Consider the following 23,843-nt stretch of genomic DNA (forward strand, 5'->3'; position numbering starts at 1 on the left):
CCCGGGACTAATGCCCCCCTTTAGTCCCGGTTGGTGCCACCAACCGGGACCAAAGGCCAATTTTCAGCAGCCCAAAGGGCGGGAAGCGGCGGCCTTTGGTCCCGGTTGGTGGCACCAACCAGGACTAAAGGGGGGCACTAGTCCCGGGTCGTGCCCTCCTTTAGTCCCGGTTGGTGCCACCAACCGGGACCAAAGGCCTTGTGCTGCCCCGCGCCGAAAAGTTTAGTCCCACCTCGCTAGTTGAGAGAGCTCGAGAGTGGTTTATAAGCGTTGCTGCGCCCACCCTCTCGAGCTCCTCTCAACTGCACGCTTTCGGGCCTGACCGTGCAATCTGTGCCTGCGGGCCTACTGGGCCTCCCGCGGGCCTGAATCCTGGCCCATGGTAGGGTTTCTAGTCGTATTCAGGCCGTGGGGGACCAGTTGGTGGCACTTTTTTTTGTTTTCTTTGTTGCTTTATTTATTTTATTTTGTTTTTACTTACAACAAAATACTTATTGTTGCTATTTTTATTTTTTTCCAGTTTTTTGGTTTTGCTTTCTGCATTATTTATTTTTTGTTGTTTTTTGCTTTATTTTTTAATTCTTTTTGCTTTTAGTTTTAGAAAAATTATAAACTTTCTGTTAGTGCCATTAGTTTTCAAATTTGAAAACACTTTTTTGCTTTATTTATTTATTTATTTTTGTTTCTACTTGCAACAAAATACTTATTGTTGCTATTTTTATTTTTTTCAAGTTTTTTGTTTTGTTTTCTGCATTATTTATTTTGTTTTGGTTTTTTGCTTTATTTTTTAATTCTTTTTGCTTTTAGGTCAGCAAAATTATAAACTTTCTGTTTGTGCCATTAGTTTTCTTTGAAATTTGTGTGAATCACAAGTTTGTGAGCTCAACAAGGCGTGTAGAGGGACGGGCTTATAAACCGGTGTGAGCGCCCTTCGGTTGGCGAGGTTTTCAAATTCATAGTTTTCAAAGGAACTCTGAAAAAGTTGGCATAGCATGTGCATGTACAAAACGGACAATGGTATCATACTCGTCTGTTACAAAGTTGGCATGGTATCATCATAATAGTTGCGGGAGAAAGTCTTCACTTTTTCTTCGCTTGTGTCGTTTGCTTATTGCGCCGTAACCATGGATAATCTTCATCGTTTATCAGGATGCTTGGGTCAGCCTTGACTTTGAAGGGGGGAATTTCATGAAACTTTTCATACTCTTCAGACATGTCTGTCTTGCCCTCCACTCCCAGGATGTCCCTTTTTCCTGAAAGAACTATGTGGCGCTTTGGCTCATTGTATGATGTATTCGCTTCCTTATCTTTTCTTTTCCTCGGTCTGGTAGACATGTCCTTCACATAGATAACATGTGCCACATCATTGGCTAGGACGAACGGTTCGTCAGTGTACCCAAGATTTTTCAGATCCACTATTGTCATTCCGTACTGTGGGTCTACCTGTACCCCGCCTCCTGACAGATTGACCCACTTGCACTTAAACAAAGGGACCTTAAAATCTACTCCGTAGTCAAGTTCCCATATGTCTACTATGTAACCATAATATGTGTCATTTCCATTGTCGGTTGCTGCATCAAAACGGACACCACTGTTTTGGTTGGTGCTCTTTTCATCTTGGTCAATCGTGTAAAATGTATTCCCATTTATCTCGTATCCTTTCCAAATCATTACAGTAGAAGATGGTCCCCTGGACAACAAGTACAGCTCATCACAAACAGTGTTGTCACCTCTGAGACGTGTTTCCAACCAACTGCTGAAAGTCCTGATGTGTTCACATGTAATCCAGTCGTCGCACTGCTCCGGGTGTTTGGAGCGCAGACTGTTCTTGTGTTCATCGACATACGGGGTCACCAAGGTAGAGTTCTGTAGAACTGTGTAGTGTGCTTGAGACCAAGAATATCCGTCCCTGCATATTATTGAGTCCCTTCCAAGCGTGCCTTTTCCAGTCAGTCTCCCCTCATACTGCGATTTAGGGAGACCTATCTTCTTAAGGCCAGGAATGAAGTCAACACAAAACCTGATGACATCATCTGTTTGATGGCCCATGGAGATGCTTCCTTCTGGCCTAGCGCGGTTACGAACATATTTCTTTAGGACTCCCATGAACCTCTCAAAGGGGTACATATTGTGTAGACATACGGGCCCCAGAATGACAATCTCGTCGACTAGATGAACTAGGACGTGCGTCATGATATTGAAGAAGGATGGTGGGAACACCAGCTCGAAACTGACAAGACATTGCGCCACATCACTCCTTAGCGTTGGTACGATTTCTGGATCGATCACCTTCTGAGATATTGCATTGAGGAATGCACATAGCTTCACAATGGCTAATCGGACGTTTTCCAGTAGAAGCCCCCTCAATGCAACCAGAAGCAGTTGCGTCATAATCACATGGCAGTCATGAGACTTTAGGTTCTGGAACTTTTTCTCTAGCATATTTATTATTCCCTTTATATTCGACGAGAAGCCAGTCGGGACCTTCATACTGAGCAGACATTGAAAGAATATTTCTTTCTCTTCTTTCGTAAGAGCGTAGCTGGTAGGACCTTCATACTGCTTCGGAGGCATGCCCTCTTTTTCGTGCAAGCGTTGCAGGTCCTCTCGTGCCTCAGGTGTATCTTTTGTCTTCCCATACACGCCCAAGAAGCCTAGCAGGTTCACGCAAAGGTTCTTCGTCACGTGCATCACGTCGATCGAAGAGCGGACCTCTAGGTCTTTCCAGTAGGGTAGGTCCCAAAATATAGATTTCTTCTTCCACATGGGTGCATGATTCTCAGCGTCATTCGGAACAGCTAGTCCGCCGGGACCCTTTCCAAAGATTACGTGTAAATCATTGACCATAGCAAGTACGTGATCACCGGTACGCATGGCGGGCTTCTTCCGGTGATCTGCCTCGCCTTTGAAATGCTTGCCTTTCTTTCGACATTGATGGTTGGTCGCAAGAAATCGACGATGGCCCAGGTACACATTCTTCCTGCAGCTTCCCAGGTATATACTATCGGTGTCAAGTAAACAGTGCGTGCATGCGTGGTATCCCTTGTTTGTCTGTCCTGAAAGGTTACTGAGAGCGGGCCAATCGTTGATGGTCGCGAACAGCAACGCCTTTAGGTCAAATTCCTCCTTTTTGTGCTCATCCCACGTACGTACACCGTTTCCATTCCAGAGCTGTAAAAGTTCTTCAACTAATGGCCTTAGGTACACATCAATGTCGTTGCCGGGTTGCTTAGGGCCTTGGATGAGAACTGGCATCATAATGAACTTCCGCTTCATGCACATCCAAGGAGGAAGGTTATACATACATAGAGTCACGGGCCAGGTGCTGTGATTGCTGCTCTGCTCCCCGAAAGGATTAATGCCATCCGCGCTTCAAGCAAACCATACATTCCTTGGGTCCTTTGCAAACTCATCCCAGTACTTTCTCTCAATTTTTCTCCACTGCGACCCGTCAGCGGGTGCTCTCAACTTCCCGTCTTTCTTACGGTCCTCACTGTGCCATCGGATCAACTTGGCATGCTCTCCGTTTCTGAACAGACGTTTCAACCGTGGTATTATAGGAGCATACCACATCTCCTTTGCAGGAACCCTCTTCCTGGGAGGCTCGCCGTCAACATCACCAGGGTCATCTCGTCTGATCTTATACCGCAATGCACCGCATACCGGGCATGCGTTCAGATCCTTGTAGGCACCGCGGTAGAGGATGCAGTCATTAGGGCATGCATGTATCTTCTCCACCTCCAATCCTAGAGGGCATACGACCTTCTTTGCTGTGTATGTACTGTCGGGCAATTCATTATCCTTTGGAAGCTTCTTCTTCATTATTTTCAGTAGCTTCTCAAATCCTTTATCAGGCACAGCATTCTCTGCCTTCCACTACAGCAATTCGAGTACGGTACCGAGCTTTGTGTTGCCATCTTCACAATTGGGTACAACCCCTTTTTGTGATCCTCTAACATGCGATCGAACTTCAGCTTCTCCTTTTGACTTTCGCATTGTGTCCTTGCATCGACAATGACCCGGCGGAGATCATCATCATCGGGCACATCGTCTGGTTCCTCTTGATCTTCAGCAGCTTCGCCCGTTGCAGCACCATCGTGCACATCGTCTGGTGCATCTTGATGTTCAGTAGCATCACCGTATTCAGGGGGCACATAGTTGTCATCGTACTCTTCTTCCTCGCCGTCTTCCATCATAACCCCTATTTCTCCGTGCCTCGTCCAAACATTATAGTGTGGCATGAAACCCTTGTAAAGCAGGTGGGTGTGAAGGATTTTCCGGTCAGAGTAAGACTTCGTATTCCCACATATAGGGCATGGACAACACATAAAACCATTCTGCTTGTTTGCCTCAGCCACTTCGAGAAAATCATGCACGCCCTTAATGTACTCGGAGGTATGTCTGTCACCGTACATCCATTGCCGGTTCATCTGCGTGCATTATATATAATTAAGTGTGTCAAAAATCATTACAGAACATCATGAATAGATAATTAAGTGACCAAATTAATAGAAGTTCATCATCACATAAAAACCAAAGTACATACATAGTTCTCATCTAACAACATAAAGCTCTGCAGAGCATCTAAATTAATTAAACCATACATTGAAACTATGTAAAACATTTCAATGCGAAAACAAATGCGATCATAATCGTAACCAAGGTAACAACTGATCCAACGGCATAATGATACCAAGCCTCGGTATGAATGGCATATTTTCTAATCTTTCTCATCTTCAAGCGCATTGCATCCATCTTGATCTTGTGATCATCGACAACATCCGCAACATGCAACTCCAATATCATCTTCTCCTCCTCAAGTTTTTTTATTTTTTCCTTCAAGAAATTGCTTTCTTCTTCAACTAAATTTAACCTCTCAACAATAGGGTCGGTTGGAATTTCCGGTTCAACAACCTCCTAGATAAATAAAATCTATGTCACATTGGTCGGCATAATTTTCATAAACAATAAATGAACCAATAGTTATGAAAGATAATATATACGACATCCGAATCATAGACAGGATGAGGGCCGACGGGGGCGGATACCAAAACCATCGCACTATATAAGATGCAATAATAAAAGTAAGAAAATAATACAAGTAAGAATATTTTTCCTTTCAGAAAGAAGATAAGAACAAGAGGCTCACCACGGTGGTGCTGGCGATGAGATCGGCGCGGGTGATCGACGGCGGTGAAGACGGGGACGGGGCGTGATGGACCGCTAAACCTAGACAAATATTGAGGAAAATAGAGGTTGGAGGTCGAGCTTGGAGAGGAGAAAGCTTAAGTAGTGTGGCTCGGGCATTTCATCGAACACCTCATGTGCTATGGAGGTGAGCTAGAGCACCACAAAGCCCCCCCTCGCCGGCAAGAGAAAAACAGAGCACTCGAGTGCTCTGCTCGCGAGCGAGGGGGTATATATAGGCAGCACTATTGGTCCCGGTTCGTGGCATGAACCGGGACTAACGGGTAGCCGTTGGTCCCGGTTCATGCCACCAACCGGGACCAATAGTGGTGGGCCAGGATCCAGGCCCATTGGTCCCGGTTCGTCCCACCAACCGGGACCAAAAGGTCCGGACGAACCAGGACCAATGGCCCACGTGGCCCGGCCGGCCCCCTGGGCTCACGAACCGGGGCAAATAGCTCCATTGGTCCCGGTTCTGGATTGAACCGGGACTAATGGGCTGAACTGGCCTGGGCCATTGCCCCCTTTTCTACTAGTGTTTATTCTTAGTTACTATGCCGTAATTTCTTTATTGTATAGAGTATGTTTGTTCTTAATTCCTACTAGTTACTGCCATCATTCGCTATCTGAAAAAAAATGAGATGTAGTCGACCGGGCCGAAACATTCGACTCTAACGGGCCAGGTTTTTAGCGGGCCACAATTGGGCCGGCCTACGTCTTTCTTGGGCCCGAATGATTGGAGCCTTCACACATTGCGCCAGGCCCAAACTTACACCAGCCTATATTTTAGTTGGGCCTTTTTTCGACCCAGCGCTTAGTTTGGCCCAGGTAGCGTTGGGCCATTAATAGGCTGAATATTGTACTGGCCTGTTATGGCCGAGATGAAACCACGGGCCTTTAGCAGGCCAAAATGCATCTTGGGCCTCAATTTTCACTAGTAGTTGACGGGCCTACAGCAGGCCAAAATGTAGACCGGGCCTCTTTGGGCCCAGTTAGCTCACGGGCCGTTACCAGGCCGAAACATATCTCGGGTCTTAGTTGGCCCACTGATATCATGGGCTTTTAAGAGGTCGAAAGCTTAGTACAGGCATCAACGGGCCGAATTACGCGACAGGCCTTTAACAGGCCCAAAGTCACGTTGGGCTTAATTTTTGCCACCTTTAGCACGGGCCGTTAGTGGGCCCGATGTCCCGTCCGACCATATATGGCCCATGGGCAGCACGGGCCATTCCCAGGTCGAAAATCCCACCGGGCTGAAATGGGCCCATGTCTACATCAGGCCTCTAACAGGCCGTAAGTCACTGGGTTGTAGTTGGGCCCAAATATTGGGCGACCAATTAATAGGCCAGATCTGGCTTTCGGCCGTAAATGGGCCCAAATATTGGACGAACAATTACAGGCCAGATCTGGCTTCGGGCCGTAAATGGGCCTTTATTAAGCAGGCCGTTATTGGGCTGGCCCACTAGTACCTGATTAAGTACTATGGTCCTTTGACTAGCCGGCCTTTTTAACCTATATGGGCCTCTATTGGGCCCAGCCACGTGTCGACGTATCATAGGCATGGCTCCTCCAATGGACGGGCGACATCTGGCCCACTGACGAGCTGATGGGTGTTCCCTTCGGCCAATCAGAATTTTACACGTGGAAATTTCCCATTGGTCAGGGCTGTTAACGGGTTATCGGATCCAAAATCCGACCCGATAGTTTAACGGCGTTCCGTTACGGTGGATGCCACGGTCTGTCACCCTTGATGAAAGCACTTCTGTGACGCGTGATTTATCGTCACGGAAGTGGACACTTCCGTGATGATAATTTTGGTAATGTCATGGAACACTTCTACGACAGCACAGGTATGACTATCTTGATTCTGTCATAAAATCGTCATGGATGTACATGCATGAAAAAAACACGACCTACTGTGACAAACACGTATCATCACGGAATTGTTTTTTTTTGTAGTGTAGGGTCCGCACACTTAACGTTCGATGACGATTGGTATCATGAGTTTATGTGATATGATGTACCGAAGGTTGTTCGGAGTCCCCGATGTGATCACGGACATGATGAGGAGTCTCAAAATGGTCGAGACATAAAGATTGATATATTGGACGACTATGTCCGGACATCGGAAGTGTTCCGGAGAAGTTTCGGGTAAAACCGGAGTGCCGAAGGGTTATAGGAACCCCCGGGGGAAGTAATGGGCCACGATGGGCCTTAGTGGAGAGAAAGAGAGGGGCGGCCAGCGCAGGCCGCGCGCCCCTCCCCCTTGAGTCCGAATAGGACAAGGAAGGGGCCTCTCCCTCCCCCTCTCCCTCTCCTTCCTTCCCCCTCTCTCCCTTTAGGTGGAAACCTACTAGGACTTGGAGTCCTAGTAGGATTCCCCTCTTGGGGGCGTGCCAAGGAGGGCCGGCCGGACTCCCCCTAGCTCATTTATATAAGGGGGCAGGGGGCACCCTAGAACACACAAGTTGATTGTTTAGCCGTGTGCAGTGCCCCCTCCACAGATTTCCACCTCGGTCATATCGTCGTAGTGCTTAGGCGAAGCCCTGCGCCGGTAACTTCATCATCACTGTTACCACGCCGTCGTGCTAATGAAACTCTCCCTCGACCTCAGCTGGATCTAGAGTTCGTGGGACGTCACCAAGCTGAACGTGTGCAGATCACGGAGGTGACGTACCTTCGGTGCTAGGATCGGTTGGATCGTGAAGACGTACGACTACATCAACCATGTTGTCATAACGCTTCCGCTTTCGGTCTACGAGGGTACGTAGACAACACTCTCCCCTCTCGTTGCTATGCATCACCTAGATAGATCTTGCGTGATCGTAGGAATTTTTTTGAAATTACTGCGTTCCCCAATAGTGCGGCCGCCGACGCCAACTGGGCTTCGCCCGGCGGTGCCCTCCAGCAGCAGCGAGGGAAGGGGGGATGCTACGTCTTGAGCTTGCGTTGGTTTTCATTGAAGAGTAAAGGGTGATGCAGCAATAGTAGCGTAAGTATTTCCCTCAGTTTTTAAGAACCAAGGTATCAATCCAGTAGGAGGCTCCTCAAAAGTCCCACGCACCTACACAAACAAACAAAGAACTCGCAACCAACGCAATAAAGGGGTTGTCAATCCCTTCACGGCCACTTGTGAAAGTGAGATCTGATAGAGATAGTATGATAAGATAAATATATTTTTGGTATTTTATAATATAGATGCAAAAAGTAAAGATGCAAATAAAAGTAGATTGAAAGCTTATATGATAAAAGATAGACCCGGGGGCCATAGGTTTCACTAGTGGCTTCTCTCAAGATAGCATAAGTATTACGGTGGGTGAACAAATTACTGTCGAGCAATTGATAGAAAAGCGATTAATTATGAGATTATCTAGGCATGATCATGTATATAATCATCATGTCCGTGACAAGTAGACCAACTCCTGCCTGCATCTACTACTATTACGCCACACATCGACCGCTATCCAGCATGCATCTAGAGTATTAAGTTCATAAGAACAGAGTAACGCATTAAGAAAGATGACATGATGTAGAGGGATAAACTCAAGCAATATGATATAAACCCCATTTTTTTATCCTCGATGGCAACAATACAATACGTGCCTTGCAACCCTTTCTGTCACTGGGTAAGGAAACCGCAAGATTGAATCCAAAGCTAAGCACTTCTCCCATGGCAAGAAAGATCAATCTAGTAGGCCAAACCAAACTGATAATTCGAAGAGACTTGCAAAGATAACTCAATCAAACATAAAAGAATTCAAAGAATATTCAAATATTTCTCATAGATAAACTTGATCATAAACCCACAATTCATCGGATCTCGACAAACACACCGCAAAAAGAGTTTACATCAAATAGATCTCCACAAGAGAGGGGGAGAACATTGTATTGAGATCCAAAAAGAGAGAAGAAGCCATCTAGCTAATAACTATGGACCCGAAGGTCTGTGGTAAACTACTCACAACTCATCGGAGGGGCTATCGTGTTGATGTAGAAGCCCTCTGTGGTCAATTCCCCCTCCGACGGAGCGTCGGCGAAGGCTCCAAGATGGGATCTCACGGATACATAAGGTTACGGCGGTGGAAATTGTGTTTCGGTGGCTCTCTAGATGTTTTCGGGGTACGTAGGTATATATAGGAGGAAGAAGTACGTCGGTGGTCGCTCGAGGGGCCCAGGAGACAGGGGCGTGCCCAGGAGGGGTGGGCGTGCCCTCCTATCTCCTGGCCGCCTCAATTGCTTATTGACTTGCACTCCAAGTCCTCTGGATCACGTTCGTTCCAAAAATCACGCTCCCGAAGGTTTCATTCCTTTTGGACTCCTTTTGATATTCCTTTTCTTCGAAATACTGAAATAGGCAAAAAAACAACAATACGGGCTGGGCCTCCGGTTAGTAGGTTAGTCCCAAAAATGATATAAATGTGTAAAATAAAGCCCATAAACATCCAAAAGGGGTAATATAATAGCATGGAACAATCAAAAATTATAGATACGTTGGAGACGTATCAGGGGGACGCTGGGAAGAGGTATGGGAGGCGGCGGCTAGGGTTTCGCCAACCGCCCACGGGAATCTGGCCCTCATTATGAGTGTAAGCACTCATACCAGTAGTCGTACCAGGCACCCTCGGCTCCCCCTCAATACAGGAACGGACTTCGTAAAGGGCATCGACGCATCAGAGAGACCCAGCTTCTGTCACCACTACTAGAAGAGAGGCCGAAGAGATCCGAGAAGAAGAAACACCAGTGATCATTTTCATCTTTTTCCCTCTTCATTCCATTTCATCGCATCATCACCATTCTTAGAGGAATTCCAAGTTGTAAGATCAGGGTGTATAACTCTGTTCATACTCATGTGGAGATTGCGGCTTGTTTAATCATTCATCTTATTGTGGATCGTCACGGTATTATCGATGTGATTTTCATTGAATCATTCTCTATAGTGATTTCTTATTCTTCTACGATGCAAGAATAATCACCCCTAGGCGGTTGGTAGCACCTTCTTCTCTGTTGGCCACTGCTCGCTCCACGGCGACGAGCTGCTCATCAGCAGCACAAAACCCCAGGAAGCCGACCCAAGGGCTTCGCCCGCGTTGACCTCCATGGCACCACAGCACGGCTAGAGCTGTCGGCCTCCGTGTCGTGCTTCCCACGCTTGCTCTGTGGCGACCCGACGTGGCTGCCACGACTTTCACCAGCACAGCCGGCCATCGATCTCGGTATAAGGGGAAAAGCAGAGGAGAGGACAGAATTTCTTGCTGAAGCAAATGTAATCTAGCGATAGAGGACGAAATCACGGCGGGGGGGTTTCTGGGGGCTAACCATAAATGCCCCCTCCCCCTCCCTCCCCCAGCCGGTGTCGTGTATATAGCAGCAAAGAGGCAGCATATCCGGGACACCGTATATTTTTTTATGGCCGAGCTAATATGCGGATCCACCGAAAACATAAATCCCGCGGGGCGGAATTTTTTGGATCAGAGGCCTTTTACACGACCTTCTAGCTAGATGCTCGCCGTAAGGCAATACATGAGGCTATATTTCAGAGTACCCAAGCGACCCATAGCTTTATAGAGAGGTTTCTAAAAGACCTATCCTTGATCAACGTCAAACCGAGCACTCCAGCTCGGAATGTCACACCCCATCAAGCAAACCAGAAGCCAAAAAGGCCCCCTGCTGGATATTGCAAAGTCCACGTGGACGGGGGAGTAAGTGGAAGAAGAGGAGGATCTGCAACCGCAGTTTGCAGAGATGCAGAGGAAAATTTCTTGGGCAGCTCGGCCCTAGTTATTGAAGGAGTTATTGATCCGGCCACCCTTGAAGCAATCGCATGTCGTGAGGCACTAGCACTTGTTGAAGATCTTCTTATCCAATAGTTTGTTGTAGCATCCGATTGCAAGCAAGTCATCTCAGACATCCACAAAAGCACCAGAGGAGCATATGGGGCGGTCATTAGTGAGATTAATAGTCATTTGTTATCTCTCAGGGGGTGTTTGGTTCCAGGGACTTTTTTGTATTGGGACTAAAAAAAGTCCCTAGCAAACCAAACAATGGGGGACTTTTTTGGGACTTTCTGCTAAAAGTCTTTAGAAGCACCTCCTTGAGAGTATTTTTCAAAAAATCCTAGGGACTAGAAAAAGTCTTAGAACTAGAGAACAAAACACCATCTCAATTGTACCTTTTCTTTTGAGTCTCGTGTTGTGAACTATGAAGCACATAGTTTAGCTAAATTTGCTTTCTCTAGAGGTCCGGGGCGCCACGTTTGGTTTGGCACTCCGCATGACCTGAGACGTATCCCACTTGGTGTGGCTTTTGATGAATAAATCAGGTTTTTACCTTAAAAAAAATAGCTAAGCAAATCCCGTCTAAAAAAAGCTAAGTAAATCCGAATATAATAAGTCCGAAAGCTCTCCTTCCAGCTCCAGCCTCCCCCGATTCACCGAGAAATCCCCAATCCCTGGAGAACCCTAGACCCCAAATCCACCGAGTCCAGCTCCAGCCTCCCCCGATCCACCGGCGGCCGGCAATGGTGTGACCCGAGGTGCGCCACATCGCTCTTGGCTCCTGCTTCCATGGAGCGCACGCGGGGGCATCGGCGGCGAAAGCTCTCCGTCGCCGCCGGCGTCGGCGTTGGAGGTGGTGAGGACCGCCTCAGCGCGCTGCCGGACGACGTCCTCATCCACATCCTCCTTAAGCTCCGCGACGCCCCCGTCGCCGCTCGGACCAGCGTCCTCGCCCGCCGCTGGCACCGCGTCTGGGCTCTCCTCCCGGAGCTCCATTTCCCTGTCGGCACTGACCCCGACCGCATCCGCGCCGCCCTCACCGCCCATGATGCGCCGGCCCTCCGCCATCTCTTCGTTGCAGGCATCGAGGCCACCCCCGAAATCGCTGCGGCATGGCTCCCCATCGCCGCGCGCCGCCTCTCTGGTGTCCTGCATTTCAAGAACACGGGGGCCATGAATGAGGCCCCCGCCGGGGAAAGAGGTACCTTGAAGCTGCCTTGCTTCGAGAAAGCAGCCAAGGTCGTGCTCGATCTACATTCTATTGGCCTCACCCTGCCGCCTTCCGGCGAATTTACCCGGCTCACAGATCTGAAGCTGGTTCGCATACAGCTGCACGGTCCGTGCAGCCTCAGTGACGTTGTCTCTTCATCACGGTGTCCATCTCTGCGTCGCCTTTCCGTTTGCAGTGTCAGGGGTCTGGACAACTTCACAATCCAGTCGGAATCTCTCCTACAATTGGAACTGAGGAATTTGCATACCTTGCAGCAGCTCAATATCGTTGCCCTGTCTCTGCAAAAATTAAAAGTATTCCTTTGCTTCACCAATCCTTTGAATCAAAGTCAACCAGTTGCCAACATCTCAGCTCCTCAGCTGGTGACACTTGATTGGAGGGGTGCTTATGATCCTAGCTCTGTTTTGTTTAGCGAGATGCCAAATCTCCAACAACTGACCACCAATCCTCTTTGTGTATATGGAGGAGATACAGTTTCTGCACGCAATCATCACAGCTTGATGCTTTCACAGCAATTTCACCATATCAGCAAACTTATTCTCATCCTTTTCTATCTGCCGGTATGTGAGTTAATCGATTATAACCAAATTTTGAGAGTTAAACTTGAGGAATATGTTGTTTGGAATACTTGCGAAGCCATACAAAATTGAAAATTCACAACAATGCACACAAAAGTGGACTTGTTTAATTAATGTGTGTTAGTCACTTTGTAGAAAAATGACATGTTTGTGTCCTTGTCCAACTATTGACCTATTGCATGACTTCCTATGAACCTGCAGGTCCGTGGCAACGAACGATTCTTGATGGAAGAGATGACAAAGTTGCCTAACATTACCATCTTGGGACTGGTTGTATTGGCATGTGGACATTCCTTTGGAGCCAGCTCATTCCATGTTCTCAAGATGTCTAGCGGTATAAGAGAGCTCACGCTTCAACTTGTTACTCGGAGGGACTCTAAGGTAACACTATACTTAGTTTAAAAGAAAATAGGCAGCAAGTAAGTTTGTGGGAAATCCCATTGCTTAGCAGCGAGTTGCCCTACTCTTGTTGTTGGTTAGGGTTAGATACTGAAGTGTTGCTTATCAAACTTGACAAAAGTAATATACTAGGATTCGTGACTGCAGTAGGTTTTATTTCAAAAGATTACAAGTCTGTTGGAAATGCCACAACAAATTGATGGGGTCATATTTCCAGCAAAAAATTGGAACCCTCATTTGATCTTCTATAGCAAATATAAAATCTTCTTTTATTTTTATATGGGTTGATGATAGCATGATACATCAGCATTCGTATAAGGTTTATAATCTGTTGGCTTTACGGTTTTCCATATGCATACAACAATTATACTTTCAGCAATATTCTGGCTCTAGATTAATTTGTCTGCTTTTATTCTTGACATATCTAAGAGTATCCATGCAGTCTAATAATTTCTAGTTTCATGTCTCTTATCTCAAACCATATCAGTTAATCTTAAGCTGTTATTCCTCTTGATTCAGGTGTGCCAACCAGGTTGCATTTGTGCTGAGCCATCAAATTGGGAAACTGAGGACCTCGTGCTACCTTGCCTCAAAGAAGTAGCAATCAATGGCCTGAGAGGAACTGAACATGAACTCGCTCTTGTGAAAAGGTTATTCAAGTGGGCGACAATGCTAGAAAGGGTGACAGTGATTTTCCATGACTCGATCACTGAAAGCAACGGCGAAGAGTTCCGCCAGTTGTTACTAAGCTTCTCTAGGCCAGCAATATGTATGGAATTCTCGCATTGCGGAGGAAGTTTATCATTTGACTAGGGCACCAACTTTGCCGATTTGCTATGGTTGTCAGTTCAGTATGGCGTGCTTTTGTGAGACTGAACTTTGATAACTTGTTGAAGTCCAGCAACTTGTTTCCAGCATTTCTGAGACTGAACTCTGGTAACATGTTTAATTCTAGAACTTATTTTCAGTACCCGTGAGACTGAACTGCTGCAACCTCATGTAACTTGTTAACTTTGAGACTTGGTTTTAGTATTTGTCGGGCTCAAGTGTAGTAGTAATTTGTTCAACTCTAGAAGCTTGTTTCCAAACTTCGAATGGCCGATGTTAAAGAGCTCTACAATATTGAGGTTCGTAAGAATCAGATTTGAGGAGAGAATACTTCTCACAATTTGGTGGCGCGAATTGGTTGCATGAATTCTTTGCATTTATGTACTTCGAATTGGTAACTTGTTCGCTTAACGGGCAGAGATCGGTGCAGAAAACGGCAGTCTCATCCAGCTCAGTCGTTTTAGTTTTTTCAGTTCTTCCCTCTGCTGTGTGTGGGAAAGATGTTATAGGGCAGTCAAAAATGGGTTTTTGTCATTTTGTTTTTGTAGGAAAGTACGGGAAACAAGTCGCTACTGTTTTGTCACAGGAATCAAGTAGTTGAGTCTCGTGCAAACTAAAAGCGCAAATGAAAATCTATTTCAGCCGCTCAAGTATCAGAAACAAGTTATGATCTGCTATTTTTCTTTCCTCTCTCTCAAGGCGATAAGGGAAAGCATTCCTTCTCTCGATTCGCCTCCCCTCCGCCCGCCGCTCCGGCGACCGGTGGCAGGGAGGGCATTCCTGGCGCCTTGGTTTCGGTTAGTAGATATGTAGGGTTTAGTCATTGAATGGGCGGTGCTTGGACGGATAGCGGCGGGCTCCAATCCTCTGCAAGTTCTTAAGAGGGGCCGCGAAGTGCTTAAGAGCATCTCCAATACTTCACTAAAAAAACTCCCCCAATAACCACGTATTGGGGCTCCCAAATAACACTTTTTTGGTTATTGGGATGGATGCTCCAACAGTTCCCCAATAATCAATCTGACATAAAGATGACCCACTTGTCAATTGGTAGGTGATGACGCAGCGGTGCTCTGACAGCTATTTAGGCGGTCCAACAAAAGTTCGGCAGTGGTGGCGGCGACGCTCCGGTGAGGCGGTGATGCTCCGACGGGGTCCGGCAATGCTCTGGCAGCTATACGGCGGCAGTGCCACTCCGGCGGTTGGACACCTGTAGTCTTGATGCAACCCAGTGGCCATTTATGGTGGAGCGCTGACATGGCAGCATTAAGGATCATATTGGGAGAGGGCCAACTCCCCCTCATTTAAGGGAAGATGGGTTTTTTTATTGGTGACCACCAATAATTTGTTGGGGAAAGAGGAGCTATTGGAACTATTTTCTTTGGCCCAACTCCCCAATAGCAAGAAATTATTGGGGAAAGAGGAGTTGTTGGAGATGCTCTACGCAATTAGTTAATTGACTCAGTCCCTACATTTTACATAACTTCCCCACTAATGCCTTGGCACGTGAAAGTTCAAAATTCTACTAACCCAAATACCCAGATGGAGCAATATACCACTTTTCAAACCATAGCCTTCATATTGTTATTATGTAAGATAGGAAAAAATTCCGCGTGGAATAAAATAAAATTTTAGACAATTATTTTCTCTTTTCACGTGCACTAGTATTCAAGTTAGGTGTTACTGTTTTTTTAGTTAAGGATTAGTTTTTTTAGCTAGGGGTTACTTGGACTCCTATCCACCTTCTACTTGAAATCAAGCTCACATATCAATCTTTTCCTCTAAACCTTACTTTGAATTTCATCCGGGCTCAAGCTCAGTGGCCCAAGGCTAGCCAAACATTTCGACCTCTGCTCCTAAACGTTTCCTTGACAAGAAGATTCCTTTGGGCGGCCAAATACAAACCAACTTGTGTCGAACTTGGATTCCAGCATTGTCTCCGAATACAAAAAAGAAACTCGATCTCTATCCAATTCTAGTCGACGTAGGGTAGCCATAACCGTCCTAGGACCCTTATAAATACCTCTCCTACACTCAAAACCCACAAAACCATAGCTCACGAGCCACCCCAAAGTCGCCACAAAGTTGATCTCGCCGAATCCACGCGATAGCAGGAAACTGTCCCGTAATCCATGTATAGCCGGCAACTCGAGCATCTTCTTTGAGATCCAATGGTTAAATAACTGACCAATGTTCAAAACTCCAAGCCTGTAAAATTTGAGCGCGGTCCAATGGTTCAAACTCCCGGGCCATCCAATCTACTGAGACTCTGTTCAGGCAAGATTCTCTGCGATTTCAAACCTAGGATTGGTAATCTACTACTACCCCTTGGTTTCACATTTTGTATCACCAACAAACCTTTCTAATCTGACTCAGGGGATGTAATCAACTTCTCTCTAATTTTTTTATCAAATCGATGCTGCCAATCTCCGTCACCGAGTTCATCTCCGAGCCGCTTTATCTAAGGAGCGATCTATCTAGATTTTCACCGGTTTTGCAAGCAGCCCAGCGGTTGACTCGGTATGCTAAAGTTCAAGATCTGTTTTCATAGTCTAGCCCTAGATGTCTACTTTCTATTCTAGTTTACGGATATCAATTGCGTTCTACCATTTTTTCTCACCAATCGCATCTTGAGAGTTGTGCTGAAAAACTTTTTTCTGTTTTGCCTAGTCCATGTAAATCATCAAGGTACTCCAATTTTCCTCTTAAGGGTTTACATGCAATTCCACCATCATAATCTATATACCTGTTCTTGATCTCCTAATTATGTGCATGGATGAAAATAGATGGCTTTATTCTATTTTCATGCATTCACATGATTAGGATATCAAGAACAGGTATATAGATTATGATGGTGGAATTGCACGCAAACCCTAACATGGAAAATTGAACTATCTCGATGATTTACATGAACTAGGTAAAACATACAACATAATATTAGAACAACCTCTAAAGATGCGATTGGTGTGACCAAACGATAGAACGGAATTGAGATCCATAAACTAGAATAGAAAGTAGAAATCTAGAGATAGATTATGACAAAAGATCTTGAAGTTTGGCATGCCAAGTCGATCGCTGGGCTACTCGCAAAACCGGTGAAAATCTGGACAGACTCACCCCTCCAAAATAGCGCGGCTAGGGGATGACCTCGGTGCGGAGATTGGCTGCATGGATTTGATAGCAATTTCAGGGAGAAGCTGATGACATCCTATTAGTCAGATTAGAAAGGTTTCATAGTGCTATAGAATGTGAAACCAAGGGGTAGCAGTAGATTACAAACTGAAGGTTTGAAATCGCAGAGGATCTTGCTTCAAGAAGAGGCTAGAGTCATCTGGTATAGACGGATTACAGGACAGATTCTTGATGTCTTGCGGATTCTGCAAGAGCAAGTTTGTGGCAACTTTGGGGTGGCTCGTGAGCTATGGCTTCGTGGGTTTTGAGCCTTGGGGTTTAGGAGATGTATTTATAAGGGTCGTAGGTCGGTTGTTGCTGCCCTAGGTTTACTAGAATTGGATAGATATCGAGTTTCTTTCTTCTATTCGAAGACTGTGATGGAATCTAAGTTTGACACAAGTTGGTTTGTATTTGGTCGCCCAAAGGAATTTTCCGGAGTCAAGGAAACATTTTGGAGCAGAGGAGATGTTTGGCTAGCTTTGGGTCATTGGGCTTGAGCCCGGATGAAATTCGAAGTGAGGTTGGATCGCCCATATAGAGGAAAAGAATGATAAGTGTGCTTGATTTCAAGTAGAAGGTGGATAGGAGTCCAAGTAACCCATATATAGCTCAAATACTGTTGCACTTTCAATGAACTTGACCCAAGAGATGAAAATACAACAGATCAAATAAAATTTTCAATCATTTATTTTATTCCACGTGATATTTTTTTCCTAGCTTACATAACAACAATAACAAGTCAAGGGTTTGAAAAGTGGTATGTTAGATGGAGGGACTAATTAAGAGTTAATTTTTTTGAAAAAGTGAACTAAGTGGTTTGTGGGTGGTTAGTGGTGGTCTTTTACTCTCTACAACGAGTGATCAAACCTCAGCTTTGACATTTTAATGGCATAGTCATCATTTCTAGCAGTCTTGTGCCAACTCTTACTTGGATCCCCCTTAGCCAACGTCCACTCCAACTGCTAGTCCAAAAGAACATAAGCAATGTCTGCGCGTACTACATTAGTTAACACGCCAGGGACATACCAATGGTATACACAACGCTATGTGCAATCTATGGAGCGTTGTCATGTTAACCATATGTTCCCGGCAGTATCAACCTTGCACTTGGGAAGCATCAACTGCTTGCAATATAGAGTGCACCTCGCGGGCTCGTCTATCAATGCAACGAGAAAATAACGAGAAAAGAGAACATCTGGCATCAGATGTTGCCTCAAGTGCAGTACTACCTGACATGCACCTCCATGAGGAGAGCAGGTGCACACTTCGGTACAAGCCAAACATCACGGTAAGTAAATAAGAAAACACATGAGATGTAATGCAAAACGACGTAACATGTTCCAGAAAACCAAACGGGAATATGACACAAACAAAAAGTACAAAGCAGATAAGATAGCTTATGTTCAATGCCGAATCAAATCCCAATTGCCTCCATACTTCAGTTTTGCGAAATTAACTACAAAGGCCTCGATCAACAACAAAAACTTACGCAAAAGGTCCCCTGGTGAAGCAATGAAATTCATAACAATGTTCCAAACGTTAATCAAGCTGATATTTCTCCGGGTCTGAATACGAATGGACCGACGTGTCAGACTCATAGTACATTCCTGTACAGGTATAAAAAGAATGTGCAATTAGTTGGACTGGCATATCGCTTGATTTAAATGTTGCGGGGCCAGAAAAACCGTATTTTTGTTAGCAATAAGCTGATAGAAAGTTTGGCTTACGTTTTATGTATTTGGTTGTTTGATTAACTTGAGAAAGGTACATTGCTAAATTTCATAAATATACATTGGGCTTCAAAAATGTAAAAAACAGCAAGATGAATAATTTAAATTAAGAACAATTTCCCCTTGATGCTTATCATTTGCACATTTAGTGTTCCAACTAATCTACATACATGGGATGGGAATGCAAAAACTTCAAAATCTGGGAATGACGAAACTTTGCCTTGCCGCGGAAAGGCTGAAAATTTAAAAATCACAAGACTACAATTTGACTTAAGAAGAACAATTTCCCGTCAATGCTTAGCATTTACTAATTTAGTTTTTCAACTACATTTAAATATCGGTTATGAGATTAACACATACAACATGAAATGGGTATGCAAAAAATATCAAAATTCCAGGAAGATTGAAATTTTGACTTGCCATTGGAGGATCGTATTCTTTCCTTGATGTTGATTTTATCAGCAGATACTCCATAGGAACAAAGGGCCTTCGAAATTTTGTGAGCTCGCTCATCTTTTGCCCGGCATTTGATCTCAACGACCATGATATGCTTTGATGCCAAAAATGGTTCTGTCGAATCGTAGCCTCCGTCGGTTTCCTCATCAGCTAGATATGGCTGTACATTTTACCAAAATAAATCAACAATGCAGCTGTGCAGGTTCAACGGGCCAGACAAAATATACAAAACTTAGAAAACACATATACCTTAGATAGCCGGAGGCGGAGCTTCTCCAGACTTGGTGATCGAAATCAGGCTCCACACACCAGTCATTGAGTGACAAGATTCTGAGCTTGGTAAATGTAGCGCACAGTTTTAAATCTTTCCTGAAAGCAAGCTGTGGCAAGTGCAACATATTACGTAGATTCCATATATAACAGATGTCAAATGAGAATAGCTAGCTGTAATTTCAGTGAATACAATTAAGACAAATCGTACCAGTTGACGGTCAGCTATGAGGTCTAGACTAGTGGTAACATCAGAGAAGCGTTCAAGGAGCAAGGAAGCATCCTTTTCGTCCCTAATCCAAGAGTGAGCACTGTCTTCAAGCTTGATAGATGCTGTTAGCAAGGACGGCGTGCTCTCAAACGCAGGAACCATGCCACGCTCGTTGGCCAGCTCCAGGTAGACCAGGCTTGGCACAGAGATGATGGCCTGTTTCCTGTCGTCAATGCGACGAAAATCACAGTCCGTGATGCTCAGGCATCGCACAGACGGTGACGATATATCGTAGCTGAGTGCGGTTGAGAAGGAGCAGCGGCTCATCTTTAAGGTCTCGAGGTTTGGGCAGGTGGAAAAATCCAGAGGGCATTTGTCCGAGAACAGGACACCATCGAAATCCAACGTCATCAGATGAGGGGAGGAGACGGGAGTGGCAAGTATGACACTCCGCAGAACCTCGTGTTTGGCATCGTGGTTATCGGCGTCATGGTCGCTGAGCCGGAGCAGCCGAGCGTGACACGACAAGGCGTACCGGACCCAGAGGTCGGTGTACCGCTCCCGCTCCTCGTCGTCGTCGTCTTGGGACCCCTCGCCGTAGTCCTCGTACTTTAGGTAGGCCACTATCTCGCACGCTTGGAGAGTCGTCTGGTCCGGTCACGGAGGACGATGAGGTGGTTGATGAAGCCGTTGAGGTGGCGGGCGCTCTCGAAGGCGTCGACGTCGGTGATCCGCAGGGCCGGCACGGACTTCCACTGGTGGCGCGCACGGCGTCACGCGACGGCAGGAAGGACAGCAGGACACTAAGCTTCCACAGGATGCGCCACACAGGACTAGTACTTGATGACAATACCGAATTCGTTTGTCTCAACTTCCGTCCATGTTGATGATCCCATTCCATGTGATAAGCCGTCCTGACCGAGAAAATTCCAGATCTGTTGTAGTGCCGTGAAACAAAGTCCTCCATCATCCTCGTAGCTAGGGGTATATTCAAAATACGATTAGCATCAATTGGCCAGAATATATATCTAATAAGTTGCTCATCCCAGCACCCATTCTCCTCATTCATAAGTTCAGAAACTTTTGTAGGTAGGATATTACCTCATGGAGTCATTACCTTTCTGTTTGGGCTGCTGGGTATCCAAGGATCACTCCAGATACTTATTTGAGTGCCATCTCCCACTCTCCATATATAACCTTTTTTGAAAGTCTGAATACCACTCCACAAGCTTTGCCATGTATAAGAACTGCCTTTCTTGAGAGGACAGTTCAGCAGATCACCGTCCGGGAAATATTTTGTCCTTAATACTCTGGCACACAAAGAATCAGGTTCTGCTAACAATCTCCAGCACTGCTTTGCTAGGAGCGCCAGATTGAAGCAGTGTACATCTCTAAAACCCATACCTCCATTGCTCTTTGGCACACACATTTTCCACCACGCAAACCAGTGCATATGCTTCTTGTCATCCTCATCTCCCCACCAGTACTGTGACATAGCAGTTGTTATTGCATTACAAATCTGTTTTGGTAGCTTAAAGACTTGCATAGCATATGAAGGGATAGCTTGAATGACAGCTTTCAACAACACTTCTCTTCCTCCAAAGGAGAGCTTCTTCTCCTTCCAGCCTCTGATCCTATTTAGGATTCTATCAACAATATGTTGGAAGAAGTCAGTTCTCTCCACCCCAACGATCGGGGGCAACCCCAAATACTTATCAGTAATTGCCTCAGCCATAATGTTCAATGATGTGCAAACCTCAGCCCGCACTTCCACGGCCGTACAAGGGCTGAAGAAAATACTTGACTTAGCCTCGCTCACTAGTTGCCCCGAGGCCGCGCAATAGTCATCAAGGGCTCGACGAAGGCTTGCTGCATTGTTTGCATCTGCTCGCATCATGATGAGTGACTCATCCATAAAGAGGAGGTGAGAGACTGCCAGCGCCTCCCGGCATACTCTCACTCCGATCAGATTTCCCATCTCTTTTTCATGGTTGAGTCAGCTAGAGAGGCCCTCCGCACAAAGTAAAAATAGGTAAGGAGATAGTGGGTCTCCCTGACGAAGACCTCGAGTAGGAACAAAGAAATCTGTAAGAGAGTTATTGAAACGAACTTGATACTTAACTGACCGTACACACTCCATAATGAGCGCCACCCAATCAGCTGTGAATCCCATCCGAAGCATGATTCTCTCGAGAAACACCCACTCAACCCTGTCGTAGGCCTTGTGCATATCAAGTTTAACCGCACAGATTCCAAACTTCCCCGTTCTCTTCCTCTTGATAGCATGATAGGTCTCAAAAGCAACTAAAAAGTTGTCCGTAATCAAGCGCCCCGGGACAAAGGCGCTTTGATTAGGAGATATAAGCTCCGGCAACAGATTTTTGAGTCTGTTAGCTAGCAGTTTCGAAATCACCTTATAGACTACATTGCATAGACTAATAGGACGGAACTGTGTAATGGCCTTCGACGAGAGCCATCGTTGTGTTGATGTTCTGCTCGCGTGCTCGGATAGGCTGAGGGAGCTGATTGCTTTTTTGGTTTTCATCTAAGGGTGTTCCTTCAAATTACAGGGACTCGTTTGTAAATCTAGATAAATACATCATCTAACGCCGTCTCGGCCGAACCGTTACGCCACGTCGGCAAAATCTGGACCCACCTGTCATAAACATACTTAAAGCGCTCTAATCCGCCAATCAGTGTTATTTGCAAAAAGATTACGCTAGACATGGTGTTTTCTGCCAAAAAAATGTATAGTAGTGTTTTCTGCAAATCTAGCCTTCAATGTGATGGTTTCTTGCAATTTACTCGACAAACATACCTGTTGACGGTCAGCTATGAGGTCTAGACTAGTGGTAACATCTGAGAAGCGTTCAAGGAGCAAGGAAGCATCCTTTTCGTCCCTAATACAAGAGTGAGCACTGTCTTCAAGCTTGATAGATGCTGTTAGCAAGGACGGCGTGCTCTCAAACGCGGGAACCATGCCACGTTCCGCGGCCAGCTCCAGGTAGACCAGGCTTGGCACAGAGATGACGACCTGTTTCCTGTCGTCATTGCGACGAAAATCACAGTCCGTGATGCTCAGGCATCGCACAGACGGTGACTATATATCGTAGCTGAGTACGGTTAAGAAGGAGCAACGGCTCATCTTTAAGGTCTCGAGGTTTGGGCAGCTAGAGAAATCCAGAGGGCATTTGTCCGAGAACAGGACACCATCGAAATCCAACGTCGTGAGATGAGGGGAGGAGACGGGAGTGGCAAGTTTGACACTCCGCAAAACCTCATGTTTGGCATCGTGGTTATCGGTGTCATGGTCGCTGAGCCGGAGCAGCCGAGCGTGGCACGACAAGGCGTACCGGACCCAGAGGTCGGTGTACCGCTCCCGCTCCTCGTCGTCGTCGTCTTGGGACGACTCGCCGTAGTCCTCGTACTTGAGGTAGGTAGGCCACGATCTCGCACGCGTGGAGAGTCGTCCGCTCGCGGAGGACGATGAGGTGGTTGACGAAGCCGTTGAGGTGGCGGGCGCTCTCGAAGGCGCTGACACCGGTGATCCGCAGGGCGCAGGGCCGGCACGGACTTCCACTGGTGGCGCCAGCGGCGGGCGAGTACGCTGGTGCGCACGGCGTCGCGCGACGGCAGGAAGGACAGCACGTGCTGGAGGAGATGGTCCTGGAGACCTCCTAGGTGGTCCGCACCGCGGACACGGGACGCAGCCCTCCCCCCTGGCCGCCGCCGACGCATCCCGTCGAGCAGGTGGCCCGCCAGGCACAGGAGATGGTGGATCAGCGAGATCGCGACGGCGACTAATCTCGCCGCATGACTACGCGAGGACGACGACGCGACAAGCACGGTTCCGTCCAGGTTTTCACATCTCGAGTGGGCCGAGGTTGGAGACCTAAGCCCACCAAGTGATTCCTTCGCAGCAGAAGTTCTCTCCCCTTTTGCTTAAAAAAAAGGTTTTCTCCCCACTCCTCCGCATACATCATACTCTGATCGCCAATTTCACCCCCC

The 23,843-nt window shown here is 46.4% G+C and overlaps 1 protein-coding gene across 1 annotated transcript; it reads left to right on the plus strand.

Moving 5' to 3' along the window:
• Positions 1-11,593: 11,593 nt before the first annotated feature.
• Positions 11,594-14,201, plus strand: LOC119340869 (putative FBD-associated F-box protein At5g56400). The gene is made up of 3 exons (XM_037612774.1): positions 11,594-12,752; positions 12,972-13,151; positions 13,689-14,201. The coding sequence occupies exons 1-3, from the start codon at positions 11,751-11,753 to the stop codon at positions 13,980-13,982; spliced, it is 1,476 nt and encodes a 491-aa protein (XP_037468671.1). The 5' UTR covers positions 11,594-11,750; the 3' UTR covers positions 13,983-14,201.
• Positions 14,202-23,843: the final 9,642 nt, after the last annotated feature.

Source organism: Triticum dicoccoides, chromosome 7B, assembly GCF_002162155.2.
Source record: "Triticum dicoccoides isolate Atlit2015 ecotype Zavitan chromosome 7B, WEW_v2.0, whole genome shotgun sequence".
NCBI classification, from domain to species: Eukaryota; Viridiplantae; Streptophyta; class Magnoliopsida; order Poales; family Poaceae; genus Triticum; species Triticum dicoccoides.